Source organism: Podarcis liolepis, assembly GCF_965112155.1.
Source record: "Podarcis liolepis genome assembly, chromosome: 1".
Classification (NCBI taxonomy): Eukaryota; Metazoa; Chordata; class Lepidosauria; order Squamata; family Lacertidae; genus Podarcis; species Podarcis liolepis.
In genome coordinates, this window is record NC_139554.1 from 45,271,294 (window position 1) to 45,288,350 (window position 17,057).

The 17,057-nt window shown below is 40.5% G+C and overlaps 1 protein-coding gene across 4 annotated transcripts in view; it reads right to left on the reverse strand.

Annotated features, from left to right (window-relative positions):
* Nucleotides 1-17,057, reverse strand: part of TTBK2 (tau tubulin kinase 2) — a 47,327-nt gene that overhangs the window by 15,109 nt on the left and 15,161 nt on the right. For 3 of the 4 annotated variants that reach the window (XR_014526914.1, XM_083506251.1, XM_083506249.1), the window contains exons 7-14: nt 15,827-15,892; nt 11,000-11,092; nt 9,459-9,584; nt 8,225-8,382; nt 6,739-6,952; nt 4,504-4,715; nt 3,430-3,997; nt 2,066-2,314 (exon numbers count right to left, since the gene is read on the reverse strand). Coding sequence is in view for 3 of the 4 variants with exons in the window: in XM_083506251.1 (XP_083362377.1) it covers nt 2,066-2,314; nt 3,430-3,997; nt 4,504-4,715; nt 6,739-6,952; nt 8,225-8,382; nt 9,459-9,584; nt 11,000-11,092; nt 15,827-15,892 (1,686 nt within the window). In the remaining variant the exon portion in view is untranslated. The remainder of the gene's footprint in view (nt 1-2,065; nt 2,315-3,429; nt 3,998-4,503; nt 4,716-6,738; nt 6,953-8,224; nt 8,383-9,458; nt 9,585-10,999; nt 11,093-15,826; nt 15,893-17,057) is intronic. The other variant, XM_083506250.1, reaches the window with a different exon arrangement.

Here is a 17,057-nt window from a genome sequence, read left to right on the forward strand (position 1 = left end):
GCAACCAGTTTTCTCCAAACTTGTCTGATGCAGGACTACCACCACCTTTTTGAGCACCTTGCCCAAAAGGGAATATTCATCACTGGTAGTATACAGTGCCTTGGCCTTTTGGAAACTGTAATCTATTGCCTCTACATAAACGGAACGACTGCTGCCCATGGAGGAAACTGGAAACCAATGGAGGCTCCCCAATGAAGTTTGAGGGTAATAAGGCGGCATTATTCATCCCCCCTTGGGAACAACTGGTCTAGTCTATTCCTTAGCTTTTCATTTAGTGAAAAACTTAATGTTCTTTCCTATTTTTATATTGCCAGAAATTTATCTGATACAATGTTTGCCATTTGTTAGACATATACTGTATTAGAAAAGTAAAACTGCATTCTAGCCTCAGGACACAAAATATGATACACAGTACTATTCTAGGTGAGCTTCTAAAATACATTATCTTTCTAAAAGCAGATCATATATATCCATGCTTTCTTCCATTAAATTCAAGGCTATCTCTTATACAGGAATTGACCAGACTAAGACTTGCTCAGCTTTAGAAAGACTGCAGCAACATATGTATTAAAACAATGATGGGATCATGATTTTGATTATAGTCTTCCCAGTAGCAATAATATTAAACCCTACTGAAGTTTCAGCATTAAAAAAATTCAGAAACCAAGTAACAAACTAAAAGTATCCAAGTTCAATATATGCAAGTAAATCTACATGCTCCAGCACAGAATGCAGTGATGATTTAATCCAGTGACCGAATATGACAATTGAAACCAATGTTATTTTGTATATAAAGCAAAATGAAGAGCTCTGCTGGAATGTCCTATACGCACGACAGTATTTTGGTGGGATGGATTAAAATGAGAGGTTAAAACCACACTGTTTAATAGTCATTTCATGTATAAGTTCCTCAGCTGCTATTAACAATTCTATGTGCTATTATTATTTTGAACACTGGTATTTTTGCCTGGAAAGAAAAATAGCTTGGATATTATGTTCTCAGCATTTTCTATATTACTTTCCCCTATGCTACATACTCCAACCATTCATTTTAGTGCCCTGGGCAATACACTTTAGCTTCCTATTCGCTGTGGAAATACCTAACAATTTTGTTAGTTCTATCAATTGGGAAATAAGACTCAAACACAAGAGTCAATATTTTTTTCCATCCGGTAGGCTAGATCCTGACCTCCCACACATCCCACGATGCACTTTGACAGCAAGTCCTGCATTGTCTGTTTGCACACATGGTTTGGATTCGAACCATGCCTGCAAATGGTCAGTTTTCCTCTGCAGACTAGCAAAGCTCTATGCAAAGCTAGTCTACAGAGGAAAATAATTTGTTTGCAGACACAAGCAGAACCCAAACCACAGTGACATATGGGAAACTTCAAAAGAGCTCACTGTCAGTAGAGTTAGTGAGCCCCACTTTCCAAGGGACAATCAAGAGTGCACTTTAAGCATCCAATTATTTCTTTTTGGCCTCATCTTTACCTAATTTACCCCAATGTCATATATGTTGTCAGGGTTGTCATAGGTAGGTGTGGTTTGCAAGAAATGGCCTTGTGAACCAAATTAGGATCCTTGTTGGGCCTAATTTGACTACAGGCTACAAGTTCCCTATGCCTTCTCTCTCTCTCTCTCTCTCTCTCTCTCTCTCTCACACACACACACACACACACACTTACTTTAGTATATTCATTTAAAAAAATGTTCAAGTCACCTATGCTTCCTGGCTGTTATCTACTGACACTGCTTTAACCTAAGATTAAAACTACAGAGGTTCTCATTCATCGTTTCTTAAAATTAAGAAATTTCATTTTCTGCATAGTAAATCAGCTTAATGGATTTTTTCCTGCTCTGGCCTCTGCATATTTAATTAGTGCTTTTGTCTGAAGTTTACATCTCTTAAGTTATTATTTTTATTTCCCAAGACCAATGTTTTCAAAAGGTAAGCATTTAGAGTACATAAGTCTACTTTTTGAGCATTGCAAAGTAGCTGGGAACCCATAAAACATGGCAAATGACTGACACAGTGTAGTTGCTTAGATGAAGATGCATTCACCTGCTGAAGTTGTGCTTTTGAGATGCGAATGACAGGGGGGAACTTGTTTCCACTGGGAATGACAGGAAGTTGCCTACGGGCAGCTGACCAGGAAGAGGAAGAGTGGCTGTCTCCTGATTGACTCCTTGGAAAGCCAGCCTCTTTCACAGGGTCCGGGTGGGTGGTGAGGTGGGTTATAGGGCTCAGGGTACGGAGGATGGGACTTGAAATTCTTGGGATGGAGAAATGCAGCATGTGAAGTGAGTTGAGCTGTGAGAACAACATGGCAAGGAAAAAAGAAAATGCTTCAAATATATAAAGATCACTTTATTTCGGTCTGCTCTCTGTAGCTTTGAATTTTTGTTTCCTCCAGTAACCAATATTACAAAGAGTAAATACTGGCAGCCACGTGATGCTGATTAGAACAGACAGAGACAGAGTTATACTGTTGAGAAAGGTTAAGAGTTTCAAAGTAAGCAAAAGTGATGAAGAACTGAATAGACAGTGGGCTGTGAAGAACCAGAGAACTGAAAACAACAGTTTACACCTGGGTGGGTGGGTTAATTTTTTTCAAAATACTTCAGTATCTACAATCAACAGTTACTGGCCTCTGGTAATAAAAATAGAATTCAATAAAAGTTAAATTATATCAGGTAATTATTCAAACTAGGTGCATTCCTCATGTTTTTTATATTTCAAAAGTGGTTTTTGGAACTGAACAAGCCACTTTTTTCTTCGATAAAGGAACAACATTATTTATATTAAGGGTAAAGGGACCCCTGACCAGTAAGTCCAGTCGTGACCGACTCTGGGGTTGCAGCGCTCATCTCGCTTTACTTTATTTATATTACGTCATTGCAAAACCTTAGTCCAGTGGTACCTCGAGTTACAAACGCCTCAGGTTACAAATGCTTCAGGTTACAAACTCCGCTAACCTGGAAGAGTTACCTCGAGTTGAGAACTTTGCCCCAGGATTAGAATGGAAATCGTGTGCCGGCACAGCAGCAGCAGCGAATGCACGCCTCTAGTTAAGAACAGTTCCAGGCTAAAAACGGACCTCCGGAACAAATTAAGTTTGTAACTAGAGGTACCATTGTATTTTCGATAATTCTCAAACATACCATCATTCTTGTGCTTTCTTAGCATGAATCTTAATTAAATCAAAATTGAGAGTTGTGGACGTTATTGAAATACATGCTAAACCCTGAAAAATTGCTTCTACAAAGTGCAATTAACTATCATACTCTTCTTAAATTGACTGCAAGCAGGATATTATCTCTATGCAGTATTTTGATTAAGCTTCAGATCTCATGCTTTCAGTTAAAGATTTCTCACAGTGTCTGAATACAACAGAGATGAGCTACAGCTATTAACAGTTCACTTACTGGAGTAAGAGCCCCTTCTGCTTGGGCCTCCATTAGGCTTGTGGGTGTGACTGCAAGAAGATGACCAGCAGTTCCAACTGGGAGTTCTAGTTGATCTGTAAACTGTTCAGAAGCGGCTGTACCATGACACTCAATATCTAGATCCAATGCTGCTCCCATAGCTGTATTCTTGGTATGAGCTCTAAGCTTATCTTCTTGTGGGGGCTCTTCAAGGACTTGAAGCACCTCAGGCTCCTCATCAGAGGGGCTTCCAGTTGTTTTATGCCCTAAAACTCCATTAGTCCTGAAATCCTGCAAGTCTCTGTCTTTATCCACTATCACCCATTCCTTGGAGTCAACCTCCTGCTGGCAGGAACTCAAATTGACTGCCACATATCCATTGCTGACAACACCATCACCCTGTTCTGGAGAGCTGCCAGAAACGGGCTTGGAAGCTTCAGGTAGGTATTCTTCATCATAGTGCCAAACATGCTCATGACTGGAAGCAACTGGAGGCATGGGTGGTTTTTGAAAAGCTGCAACAGCAGATTCTTTGCCAGGATTCAACTCTCTTTTCTTCTTCTCCATGCTTGGGAACGTTGAGAGAAATTAAGGAAACATGATCAAGCAAATTAGGATTGTGTAAACCATGTTAAGTGAAAAATAACAGGATACTATCTAATGTAGATAAATTAGGCCATTTGTTATCAATATCATTACATTTCTATTTCTAGTAGATGTTCTGGGGTAGCTCCTGTGGCATCCTCCAGTTGTTCTTGGACTACAACTCTCATCAACACTCAGCATGTCAAATGGCCAGGAATTATGAGAGCTATAGTGCAAGAACATCTGGAGGGCACCATGTTGGCTACCCCTGTTCTAAGTAATCTTTTAGAAGTGGATTTCTCAAATTATATTATGAATTACTGGCTCCCCATTTCCAAAACCTGCCTTTACTTTCCCTGCATTTGTAGGGTCAATCATATGGCATGAGTAACAGTGAAATCTGTGCCAAATAACTAATCAATTAAAGATGACTCACTATAAGCAAAGCAACTGCTAAGAAAGCTTAGCAAAACAAAAGCCATTACATACCAGACTTCCAGAAATTTATCTGTATCTGGCTTGGACTCCAAGGTCATACGTTTCTCCAGTTCAAAACTGTGAATTGATCGTAGCTTCCGCACCAGAGGAACATCCCGATCTAGCTGTGTGGTCTCTGAGCGGACTCTAATTGGAGAACCAAGGCTTGGTGCATTAAGCATGCCATTAATTGGTCCATGGCTGTTTTCCTCTTCTGTAGCAGCCTGTGATTAAAAACACCATAAGAGAACTATAAAATATCAGGTAAAAGACACAAAATGTAACATTTAGTTGTTGGCATCCCGGCTTTTCATTCTGTCAAAACACTTTCAGTTCTTCTATTTGATAGGCTTGCAATGCTAAATGTAGTCAGAACTGCAGCAGAATGATCGCTGCTCAACTTCATTTACCACCAGAACTAACTAATTTCCACATGAACTTTCAATTTTGCTTGTGGCTAATATGCAGTCTTCTGTAAATGTGCTTTTGAAATTGTTTGCTTGTGGACTTTAACTCCAAATCAGTATCCATATCTAAAAGCAGCCCTATATACTACCTAACATCCAGGGTTTAGATACTAATGAACATAGAAAACTGCCTTATTTCAAATTAGACTAAGCTCAATAGCAGCAATCTGAGGTTTCAAGCAGGAGTCTTTCCTAGCCCTATGTGGAAAGACAAGGATTGAAACAGAGGCCCCTAAGTTGCAAACAATATACTCTATCACTGATTTTCAAAAATTAAGTTTTAATGTTTTCTGCTTTCACTCACACACAGCTGATCCCACTAGCAAACACAAATATCTAAAGAGCTGTCACAGGGAAGATGGAGCAACGGGATGTTGTGGCCTCTCCTTCATGTGAGGTTTTTAAGCAGAGGTTGGATGGCCATCTGTCATGGATGCTCTAGCTGAGATTCATGCACTGCACGGAATTGGACAAGATGACCCTTGGGTACCTTCCAACTCTACAGTTCTGTGATTCTATAGCTGCTCTTATACAATTCATTTAGCAGAGGCCTCTGCTAACAGAATCAATGAGGTTTTTTCACTAATTCTACCTCCCGCCTGCCACCTTCCATGCTGTTCTGAAGGGTTCCCAAAACTCTTCAGAGCAGATTATTTGTGAAGCAGCTGAGGCAAGGAGATGTACCGCTCCTTCCATTAGCAGAGGTGCTCACCAAACTGAAATATTTTCCATCTGTGGAACAGAACAACTGAACTCTACCCAACATCCCTACCCCCACACAGAAGGAACTACATGTCCCATTACAGCTCTAAGAAAGGACTGTTTTGTCTAAAATAGCAATACTTTGTGCCACCTTAGCTGTGACCAATGCAAGCATCAGGGAGACAGATTGTAATATGCTACAGAAACAAGCAGCCACAGAAGACAAAGCTGAATCTTCAGCTTATTCCTGTGATCAGTGGTCAAAAGGTGAAAACATAAAGTAATGAACAATGGGGTTAAAATTAGCCTACTTCAAGTATATACTCTGATATATGTCCCAAATGCTGTGCCTGGGGCCACAGTAAAATTGCTCACTGTAATGCCAGCTAGGTGTCCTTAGCAATTTAACAAAAATTAGGAAATAATTTATAAAAAGAATATATTTTCACAATACTACTATGTAACCTAAGGTGAAGCAATATAAAGAATACAATGCAGTTATGGCCATGCTCAAAAGTTAGCACAGAGCTGGAGTAGATATAGAAAATAACAACAAATTATCAGGAAGAAACAGTATCTTCCTCAAGAATACTTGCTTAAAAATGGAGAGTTCTGCGATGGGGGAAAAGAACTACCACAATAAGGAAGAGCAAATGTAGGTTTATAAAATTATAAACAAATAAACAATTCTCTCAACACACTAGAACTCTTGAGTCATCAAATGGAAAGCTGTCAGTAGGTTTCAGGACAAACAGAAGAAAGCATAATTAACTCATGAAAACCACTGAAACAGGACACAGAGATGTCCACTATCTTATATAGTTCACGGTCTCGTATGGCTTTCAGGAATGAACAACTCTTTATCAAATAGCAGAAAATAAAACCTTAATGTTAAAAGAAATATATCAAATGCTGGGACAAATGACATAGTTGTCCCCAACATTCCCAGCTTCTTCATTTCCCATGACATCTGACTTGCTGATATTATAGTGATTTTATTTGATCCATTAAAGCAAATATTAAGATATAGAACCAAAAAAGAATTGAATGTTATTGTCTGCTCAATTATAGTACTTACTTTATGGACACCTGCTTTTATCTTATTCCTGTTTGCATCCATTTCCTCCCACACATCCTTTTCCTGAAGATGATGTCCAGGAGACTCTGGTAGCTTTTCTGGAGAGATTCCGATAGGGATACCATTCTCACCATCACTAAGATGTTCATCTGGAAACACATCATCTGTATTCTCTCTCAACATATCTCCTGGTATTGGTGTAGCATTTGCAATTCTATTAAGAAGAAGAAAAATAACAAAGAAACAGTATTGCAATATGAAAGTTTGACTCAAGGATGCAGCACAGGTTACACCCGCCCTTCTTCCCCTGGACTATAAGACAGCAGAGCCAATGGTCAGTGATGATGAAAGCTGCAATCCAGGAACATCAGGAGGGCCACAGGTTCCCATCTACACTCTAAGAGTTTAAACCATGATCCTTAAGGTCTCAGGCCTCATCTAATAAGCTATAGTGTGTGTGCCATCCTCAGAACTCTTCAGGGTTCAGGCTTTCCATCTGGCAGCAAGTAAGAAGCACCTGGATTGGTCAGACCTGGTATCACACACAGATTCTAAACAGAGCTTTACTCTCTACTGGCTGTACACTCTACCTCCTTTCAGCTCAAACCTCAGGGAATCTGAACTCAGAACACTGCCATCAATTCCGAGACTGAAGGGCAGCTCTATGCTTCTGCATCTTCCCTAGCCATAGTGCAGCATGCAGGAGCAAGATTAGAATGCTGGTACAGTGGTACCTTGGTTGTCGAACTTAATCCGTTCTGGGAGTCCGTTCAACTCCAGGAACCGTTCAAAAACCAAGGTGCGGCTTTCGATTGGTTGCAAGAGCTTCCTGCACTCAATCGGAAGTCGTGGAAGCTTCCAAAGAACATTCGAAAGCTGGAACACTTACTTCCGGGTTTTTGGCATTCAGGAGCCAAAACATATGCATACCAAGGCATTCTAGAACCAAGGTATGACTGTATTGTGTTATTTTGCCAGAATGCTATAAGGTGGGGGGATGCCAGGAGATATGTAGATATGTAATCTACATTAATGGGTTTGTTACCTATAACCAACAGAATTAATACGAAGTTTTAAATTTTGTCACCTATTCAACAAAGTCCTCTAGGCTGTTCACAAAGTTATCTGGGTAGTAGTACACTCTCCAGGTACTCTCCCAAATGGAAACAGAGCAATCTGTTTTTCTTAATGCTGCAACACAATTTAGAATGAGAATCACATATAATCCCATCCTAAAACTATTCAAAACAGAAGCACTGACTTTTTAGAGAAGTATGAAAGATTCTTCCAAGCAAGCTCTCCAGAGTGTCTGTCAACACCTGGTTATGGAAGAAGTACATCTGGTTCCCTCACCATTACAATGCTATCACATAAGGAAGAGAAGTCTAGATGCCTTTAGATCAAGGTCTTAGGACAGAGAAAGAATGCCTACTATCCAGAATGTCACATGTCACTTCATTAACTGGATGACAACAAAAGGACATACCCTATGGCAGCTGGGGTCTGACGAGTGTGCAGTTGAGGAGTAGTTGAAGTAGTGGTGGTTGTTAAAGAGCCATCAGCTCCACTCTTTTCCCAGTCAAATAGGTCACTCTCAGTCACCCCAGAAGTCTTCATGCTGTTGTCAAAGACGGACATGAGAAGCTATATAAACAAAAGAGAAGAGTTGGTATGCTCCCAGGTTACATTTAGAAAACTCACGAAAGTTGTTCTTTCACGCCATTCATGAACACTTTTTTTAAAAAATAAAATAAAATCCTATTATTTATTTATTGAATTTCTAGACACTTCAGCCAAGGATCACAGGGCAGTTTACATTATAAAAACACAAAACTACACAACACAGTAACAAACAATGACACTCAACAGTTTAAAAGACCATAAATTGTTTAATTTGCCAAAGGCCTTGGAGAAGAGGAATATTTCATATCCTATGAAAGGCAGACATTATATTGATATCTGTTAAAAAAGGCAACACAGCATTCAAATGATGGACAGGTTTCATTAACAAGTTGAAGCCGTTATATTTACATGTCATCGCAAGACATTTTCTTACACCTGTTTTCTATTACAGGTTAAGTACAGTGTATATTGTGGCATAAGGATTAACAGGAAGTGGGCAATAAAAAGAACACTGTATGAGCAAGCACAAAGAATACAATGGGAGAAATGAGGAACTAGACGCTTTGATATATTCTATTTTTAAAACTACTTTCCAATTTCTTCTGCAAATCTTTGCAAAACTACCCAAATATGAACATTGTAGAATTCTGCCTCATCAGCTAATTTCTCTAACTGATACAGGGGTACAATTCCTGCAGAAAAATGCTTTCATATGCACACTGCACAAAACATGCAGTGGAGATCTGAATTGTGTTTGGAAATCAAGATATTCAATGTATTTAAATATGTCCAATGTATTGAGATATGTCTTAGACACCAGACTAAAGACACAATAAAACATGCAAAAGCAGCTTAAAAAGAGTAAAAAGGAAACCATTCACTTCAGCTGCTTGTCAATTTTTACTTTAGAAGTCCCGTAAAAAAGTTAGTATGGATTTGTCTAAGTACGATATGACAAAACACAAGAGGCAAAAGTAAGGTATAATGATAGTGTACCTAATTAGCTATTGCTACTCATTGGAACAGATGTGTGAATGCATGTTTAACAAGACATGGGTTTCCAATAAGACATAAAATTAAGGCATAAAAAATCATACCTGGTAGTCAGGTTTAGTAAAATAATCTAAAGTAGAAATGTGATCTAGAAAGGTGTTAAATTCTTGAGGGAGATGTTTCAGCATCAGCCGGTGGTCATACCTCTCTTTTATGGAGCCCACTTGCTCCTACAAGTAGGAAAATGAAATATTTACCATACTTTCCTTCAGTTCCTTATAGACATTATTTATTTATATGCCACCCCTCTGCAAAGGAACTGAAAGCAGTAAAGAATTTTAAAATGCTAAACAAATAAATGAAAATACAGTTGGCCAGGCGAGAAGACAGCCCAACTGGAGCAGGTGTCTCCCTTACTTTCCTTTCTTCTTTCTTACATTAGAGTATATTTTGTATTATTTTAACTTCTTCTCTGCATAGTAGGACCTCAGATAGGACAAATGCTCTTACCTGAAGCATAGATTTGATAGGTTCTGAGGATATGAATGAGTTTTTCTCAACACATTAGGGTCCTCAGTAACCATATCAAATCTGAGTTTCTAATCTTTATTCAGATCAAAATTAATAGCTCTGGTTTTAAAGGTAAAGGTCTGTAACAAGCTTTAACACGAACCATCTTTAAAATAAAACAAATGCTCTTGGATATACCTCCCTGTTAATTTAAGCCTAAAAACACATAAAGAGCCATTTGAAATGAAACTGAACTTCTGCCAAGATCCAAGTTGCTCTTCTCCAAACAGCAAGTGGGGAACTAACAGCTGGTCAGATATAGTGAAGAGATATATTAAATTATGTACAAAAGACACTGGCTTGATTGTGTAGCACAAACATGGGGGCACTTCCAGCCTGCAGGCCACATTAGGCACACCAGAGAGCATAATCTGTCCAACAATATCCATTTTTCCCCAGCCATCATATGATATCAGATGTGAGATCAGTAAAGTTATGGCTGAGAAGAAACATTCAGGAGCCCTAGAATGTGCTCCCAATTGTTCCTCTGAAACAGGGCTTCAATTAGGTGTCTTTTTAATTTGGCACCAAATGCAAACACACTGGGTTCAGCTCAGAGCTCCTAAGTAGACTGGATTCCCACAGAAGGTGGGAACTTGCATTTGACAGGAATCTTTGCAGCTGCAGGTTGAATTCAAGCTGTGGCTGCAAAGATTCTCAATGTCAATGTTTATTATTATGGCAAACAGCCAGCATACTCGGCAAAGATTCTGCAAATAAGAATCAGGAGTACTTTTAGAGTGTGTTCCCAATTATTCCTTTGAAGTTTAATAATCTGACAACGTATGACTGATAACTGACTGGAGGGTGGCCCTGTGCATCTATCAAATTAGAACCATAGAAGGTTGATCACCAGATCCTGTTCCCAACCCCTTGTGTAGAAGATGGGTTTTATTATTTTTAACTAAGATTAATGAAATTCTGTACTCATGCCCGCTATGTTAATTAAAAAACGAATGCATTGAAGTAAGCAAACATTGTTTTTAAAGAACTTTAATATATTGAAAGGAATCTCATGAACATATTCAAAGACATTCTCTGCAGTTTATCTCCAATGGTACATTTCTCAACAGACCTTGTCCTTAATTTTCCTCCAGGGCAGCTGTCCAACCACAAATTCGACCAACATGTAAAACAAAGACCAGAGGTCATCATGACGTCCCATTTCCTAAAGAAAAAGAGACAGTATGTTATTATATAGTCAACTCCCCATTTTCTTGTGCTACCAAAAACAATGTATCACATGCTAAAATTCTAACGCCACAATAGCGAAGTATGTAGCAAAAAATGATTGATCTCAACATGTAAACAGACAGACAAGATGCAGCTAAAAATGATGATTAGTCTTACCTGAATAGTAGATTTATTAGGTGGATGATGAAGTATTTGGATTGGGCTGTTCCTCTTGCACGAGAATCATGCAGGAGCAAAGAATTGTGGTAGACCGTTTCTCCCCAGTTTTTTGGACTGGCCAATCAGGAGCACCATGACAAAAAATCTAAAACTAAATTAAACACAAGGCCTACCTCCTCCTAGCTAACACGTGAACAGGAACAAGAGTAAAGAAAGTAACATGCAGCAACATGAAAAAACTTGCATGTCAAGAAAACGAACCCTCCATAATAAAACTCAAGCATATAATAAATCATATGGTCTGCTGCCAAGTAGGGAGAAGCCATTTTAGGCACCCCCCTACCTGTTGTGACACAGGGTCATTGAGTATGCTGCTTACCACCCTTGGTGGCTGGGGCGGCAGAAAAGTGATGGAATGGCTGTCTACCTTGGTAACGCTGCTTAAAGGGTTGAGACTTGAATCTCACTGCCTATTCTGGAACCTGAGCAGTGAAAGGAATGAAACTGAGTGGGGTATGGAACAAAATGCCTAGCATACCTTCTATCAGCCTTCTGACTTAAAGAAACCTTACGCTTATCCTTTGATTACACCAAAATATCTTTCAGAGCTGACTCTCCAAGTACAGGTAGCTGGCCTCCCACAAAAGGTATCACAGACAAGTTAGCCTTAGCGGCAGAGTCAGCCTGCCAGTTCTTAGGCCACAAAGTGCAGCACACTGTTCCCTGTGCAGATATGGCTCTTGGCGCAAACTGCATAGCATCCACAGTTGCATCCGCCATGCAGGCTTGTGCTTTTATGAGTTTTGAAAGGATGTGATGTGACCACATCCTGAGGAGGATTATGGAGCAAATCCTCTAACCATACCACACAGGCATGTGTGCAGGAGGAAGCTATATAAGCAGCTCTCAATGAGAATGAAGCAGCCTCATGTACTTCGCGAAGGGCAAACTCGATGCTCCTATCTGTAATATCATGCAATTGAGCATCTTCATCCTTTAGGGCCAAATGATGTGAGGAAAGATGCAGAAGGAGGATCAATGGAAAGTGACTTCTTTAGAGCCATAAATTCTGGCTCTAAAGAATATAATTTATTCACCAATCCATTAGTCCTTTTCAAATGCATAGGAGCATCTAGCTCTGCCTTTACTATCAATTTTAGAAGAGATGGAACCCGCATGAAGTTGCTTGATGGACTCGTATCTGTTAGAAAAGACACAAAACTTCCAGAAACTTTGCTTAGAGGACAAAGTGCTCATAATCTTACACAGCAAAGTTGCTGCCTGAAAATCTTGAAACAGCCTGGAAGATTGTGGCTCTTCCCAGACATCCAGTGATGCATGAGATAATGGCATAGTAAAATCAGCCTCCTGTAATTCCTCAGACATAACTTGAAAAGCGTTAGGGGAGGAATTCCCTGCAGAATGTGGCATATGCGTACAAGAAGCTTTGATTTAGTACGCACAGGAAAGGCAGCATTGGGACATGTCATGCTTAAGGTCTGATGATAAGGAGGCAAGAAGGGCATCCTTCAACTGATCAATTAAAGAAGCAGACAAGTTCACATTCAAAACCTCTGATAAACCTTGACCCATTGGTGGCAATGAACTTTGCTCATTACAGTAGATCCTAATTGGCCATCAGCAAAACCCTGAAATTCCGGCTCAGGATCAGAGGATATGGCTATGTCATTATTAGTATTGCCAGCAGATGGCAGTAAAATCTCACTAGATAACTGAGCAGCACTCTGTGGCTGAGCCATGGATTGCTCTGAAGGAGATTTGTTTACATGGGTAGACCTTACCTTACTGACAACACTGGAAAACAATGGCCCTTAGCATGGGAGGAGTGATTTGAGCGACTGCAGGAAGCAGAGGACCACATTCTATGTTTATTTCGCTTTTTTATGCGGAGAGGCACCCAAACCTTGCAGAGACTCTAAGGACGCCATTGAAATTTATTGGGAGGAAATTGAGCCTCTGAACCAGACTGCTGATTCAAATATTACTGCACGCGAAACGTGTTGAAACAGCCCTTTGCGCTGCTGAAGCAGACAGGAGAACAAGGAGTTGAAGCTTATTTTCTTTGTCCCTTTCTTTCTCTGTAGAAGCAGCAATTCTTGAAGGAAAGCAAATGCGCTGAATAAAGGGTCCAAAAGGACGGTGAGGGTAAGGCGCAGAGCGGCTGTTAGGGAAGCAGCTCGCAGTCACTGCACGAGGCAGCCTGCACCGCAAAAAAAGCTGGAATAAAAGGCATCCCATCTGCCAAAACGACAATAGCCAGCAACAAGAAATAAAGATAAAAATTAAGAAATTAATGGAAAATAGAAGTAAAACACTGAACGCAGAACAGGGAAAGATGTTTAGCAGGGAGACAAGGTTGTTGTTTTTTTACACCTCAGTGGAGGACGCATAAAAGGACCAATAGACAGGAAAAGTAGCCAATTACTAAGTAACTAAGAATAACGAAGAAAGTAGTTAAAGAGGACTCTGCTAACTAACAATCAACAAAACAGTGAGAGCTGAGGAGGGAAAAATTGAGGGGAAACGGTCTACCTCCCATAATTCTTTGATCCTGCCTGAGTCTTGTGAAAGACGAACAACCCAATAAGAACACTTCATTGTCCATCGTAATAAATCAGCACCATCCATGCACAGGGAAGAAGATTAGTAGACTCTTGGGCTTACACAAGTACCTTGGTGGGTGAGGGAAACAAAACAGCCCAAGAACAGACTGAGAACATTCAGTGGCCTGATTGGGGGCGTGGAAATAGACTGCCAGAGGGGAGGAGACATGGAATGAGACATAGCCTGGGAAAGGACATGGCTGGTTGGAACCCTAGAAGAAGCACTCTACACTGCAACATTTTGTGGCAAGACTCACTTGTAAGAAAACAATGCTTAAAGAGTTGAAATGTTCTCTATAGATTCAAAACAGATGGGGGAAGAAACTCTATAAATATACTCACAGAAGTATACATAGAAGCAAAGCAAGCTAGAAACTAGTTTAAATGTGTTTCACCTCTTTCCTTAAATTACCGTATTTTTCGCCCTATAGGGCGCACCCAGTTTTTTTTTGGGGGGGGGGAATAAAGAAAAAAAAATATTTCCCCCCCAGGCGCAGGGCTGGGGCAGGGGAAGCCCGAGCTTCCCTCGACCCCAGAACAGGCTGCTATCTGCAAGCCTGGGGATATCTGCCCGAAGCCCGGGGCACGCTCCGCTGCGCTCCCGGGGTTTCGGGCTGCAGGCTCCTGTCCGCAAGGCTCCCAAGGCTTGCGGAGAGCTGCCTGAAGCCCGGGGTGCGCTCTGCTGCGCTCCCCGGGTTTCAGGCTGCAGGCTGCTGTCTGCAAGCCTTGCGAGCCCAGCGCGACTTCCCAACGGGCTCCCAAGGCTTGCAGAGAGCTTCCTGAAGCCTGGAGAGCAAGAGGGGTCGGTGCGCACCGACCCCTCTCGCTCTCCAGGAAGCCTGCATTCGCCCCATAGGACGCACACACATTTCCCCTTCATTTTTGGAGGGGGAAAAGTGCATCCTATAGGGCGAAAAATACGGTATTTTATGTGGTTTCAAGTACTTTGCTAAATTATTGGATAAGCAGTGATTTGTGTATTTGTAGGTCTTTCTGGGCCTGCTCCTGAACCAGAGATTTTGTCTGCCCTTAGCAAATATACACCCTTGTGTCATTCCTATGAACCTTAATCCACCCTGCTGATGATATACCAAGTTCCAGGAGACCAACAAAGAAAGCTGTTTACAGATTGTACAAGGTCCAGGTATTGGCTCAGTTAGTGGACCACTGAACACCCATGATCAGCTGCCTGCCTTGCTAGTTGCTTGTGCCAGCTATGAGTGAACAGCCATGTCTTGAAGTATATGCAAGAAGAGTTGCCTCTTCCTGAACTACATAATTATCTAGTATTTCACTGAAAATCACCTTTTAGTTCAACAGCAGAAACAGGCTTCCTGCTAACCTTCAAGGTTTAAAACTGGAGACAGATAAACAGAATCCCACCTGTCTTCTGTAATCACAATGAGAATTATATTGTTGGTGCTTTTGTACCCACCATCTAGAGCTAGCAGTTACCATCTGCTGTGCAACACCTCAATAAAAAAAGAAAGTCAAAAGTGGCCAAAAGACTGTGATCCTTTCCATCAGTTCTCACATCCCACCAGAAAAACATTTTCCCAGCAAAGCCAAACCCCACCCTAGTCTGTATCAACCTCTCATAGGGAGTGGAGCATGTGTGTCCCTTTCATCCATACCTACTAAAAATTAATTAGCACTCTTTTAATATGCCATGTAATTAAAATGGTAATCAATTTATTTGGCAAATTTCAGTCACAGTATTATTTCCATTCTAAGAACCTCCAGTATGATTAAAGGTGCATAAGTAGACATTTTCTTTTGCCAACAATTTAAATATTTCAGGCAGTATTACAATTATAAATCACCTATAGGAAAAAGACATGTGAAACAGAAAGTTAAGATAATCACACCATTTGTAATTGTTTCAGTAACTAAACATTCAGGCTATTGCAAGTACTAATACTCACTCTGTTCCTGTGAGCATTGACTGACGCATACCGCACAGTCCCTCTAAAACCAGCAACAGCTCTGGGCTATCAATACAACAGAGGGGGAGAAATTCTGTTACACTGTGTTAGTTAAAGATATACAGTACATAAAAGCCACACTACAAAGAATAATGTAGGCCTTCTACTCTGGAGTCTTCCCCCGCTAAGAATGCACAGGTCTGTTTGATCTATGTTATTGGGGCAACATGTTTGTAAAATAAATAAAATTTAAATGGGTATGGTAAATAAGTAAACACATTTTGAACACATTTTAAGTAGTTCAGAAACATTTTTCTATTTAACCAGATTTATTAACTATAAGCTGCTGGGGATCAAAAGTGGTGAAAGTGCTTTTGCACTCAGGACCTGCTTACAGACTTTACAATAGGCATCTGGTTAGCCACTGTGAGAAGAGTTTACTAGACTGGATGGGTCCAGCAGGGCTCTTCTGTTCTTATTCAAATAGTTCCATTTTATTCAACCTTAAAGAAGCCATTTTGTTATTTCCCTTTTTTTTCAGCACCCAAATTCCAGTGCATTTTACTTTAATTGCTAGTTTCCTATTCACTCCACGACTAGGATACTAAGTGCCCAGACAAACAAAAAACCCTGTCCCCTTCATACAAAGCACTTTTTCAGCTCTTTGCAAACATACTCCTAGTTGATTTATGCAAAGTATTAATGCTCGTTGCTAATTGAAAGTGCAATAAGCTCCAGTCAGACACCTTTTTATTCCTTATTTTGGGAGATCAGGGAATAAGACAGAAGTTTCACAAGTCAGTAGTAGCCAGCAACTTTTTATTTATTTATTATTCTATTTACATATTTATATACTGCTTAATAGGGAGTGGGTGGTGCTGTGGTCTAAACCACTGATCCTATTCAGATTGCTGATCAGAAGGTCAGCAGTTTGAATCCGAGCTCCCATTGCTCTGTCCCAACTTCTGCCAACCTAGCAGTTCGAAAGCACACCAGTGCAAGTAGATAAATAGGTACCGCTGAGGCAGGAAGGTAAATGGCATTTCTGTGTGCTCTGGTTTCTGTCACGGTGTCCCATTGTGCCAGAAGCAATTAAGTCATGCTGGCCACATGACCAGGAAAGCTGTCTGTGGACAAACGCTACCTCCCTCGGCCTGAAGTGATATGAGCGCCGCCACCCCATAGTCACCTTTAACTGGACTTAACTGTCCATGGGTCCTTTACCTTAATA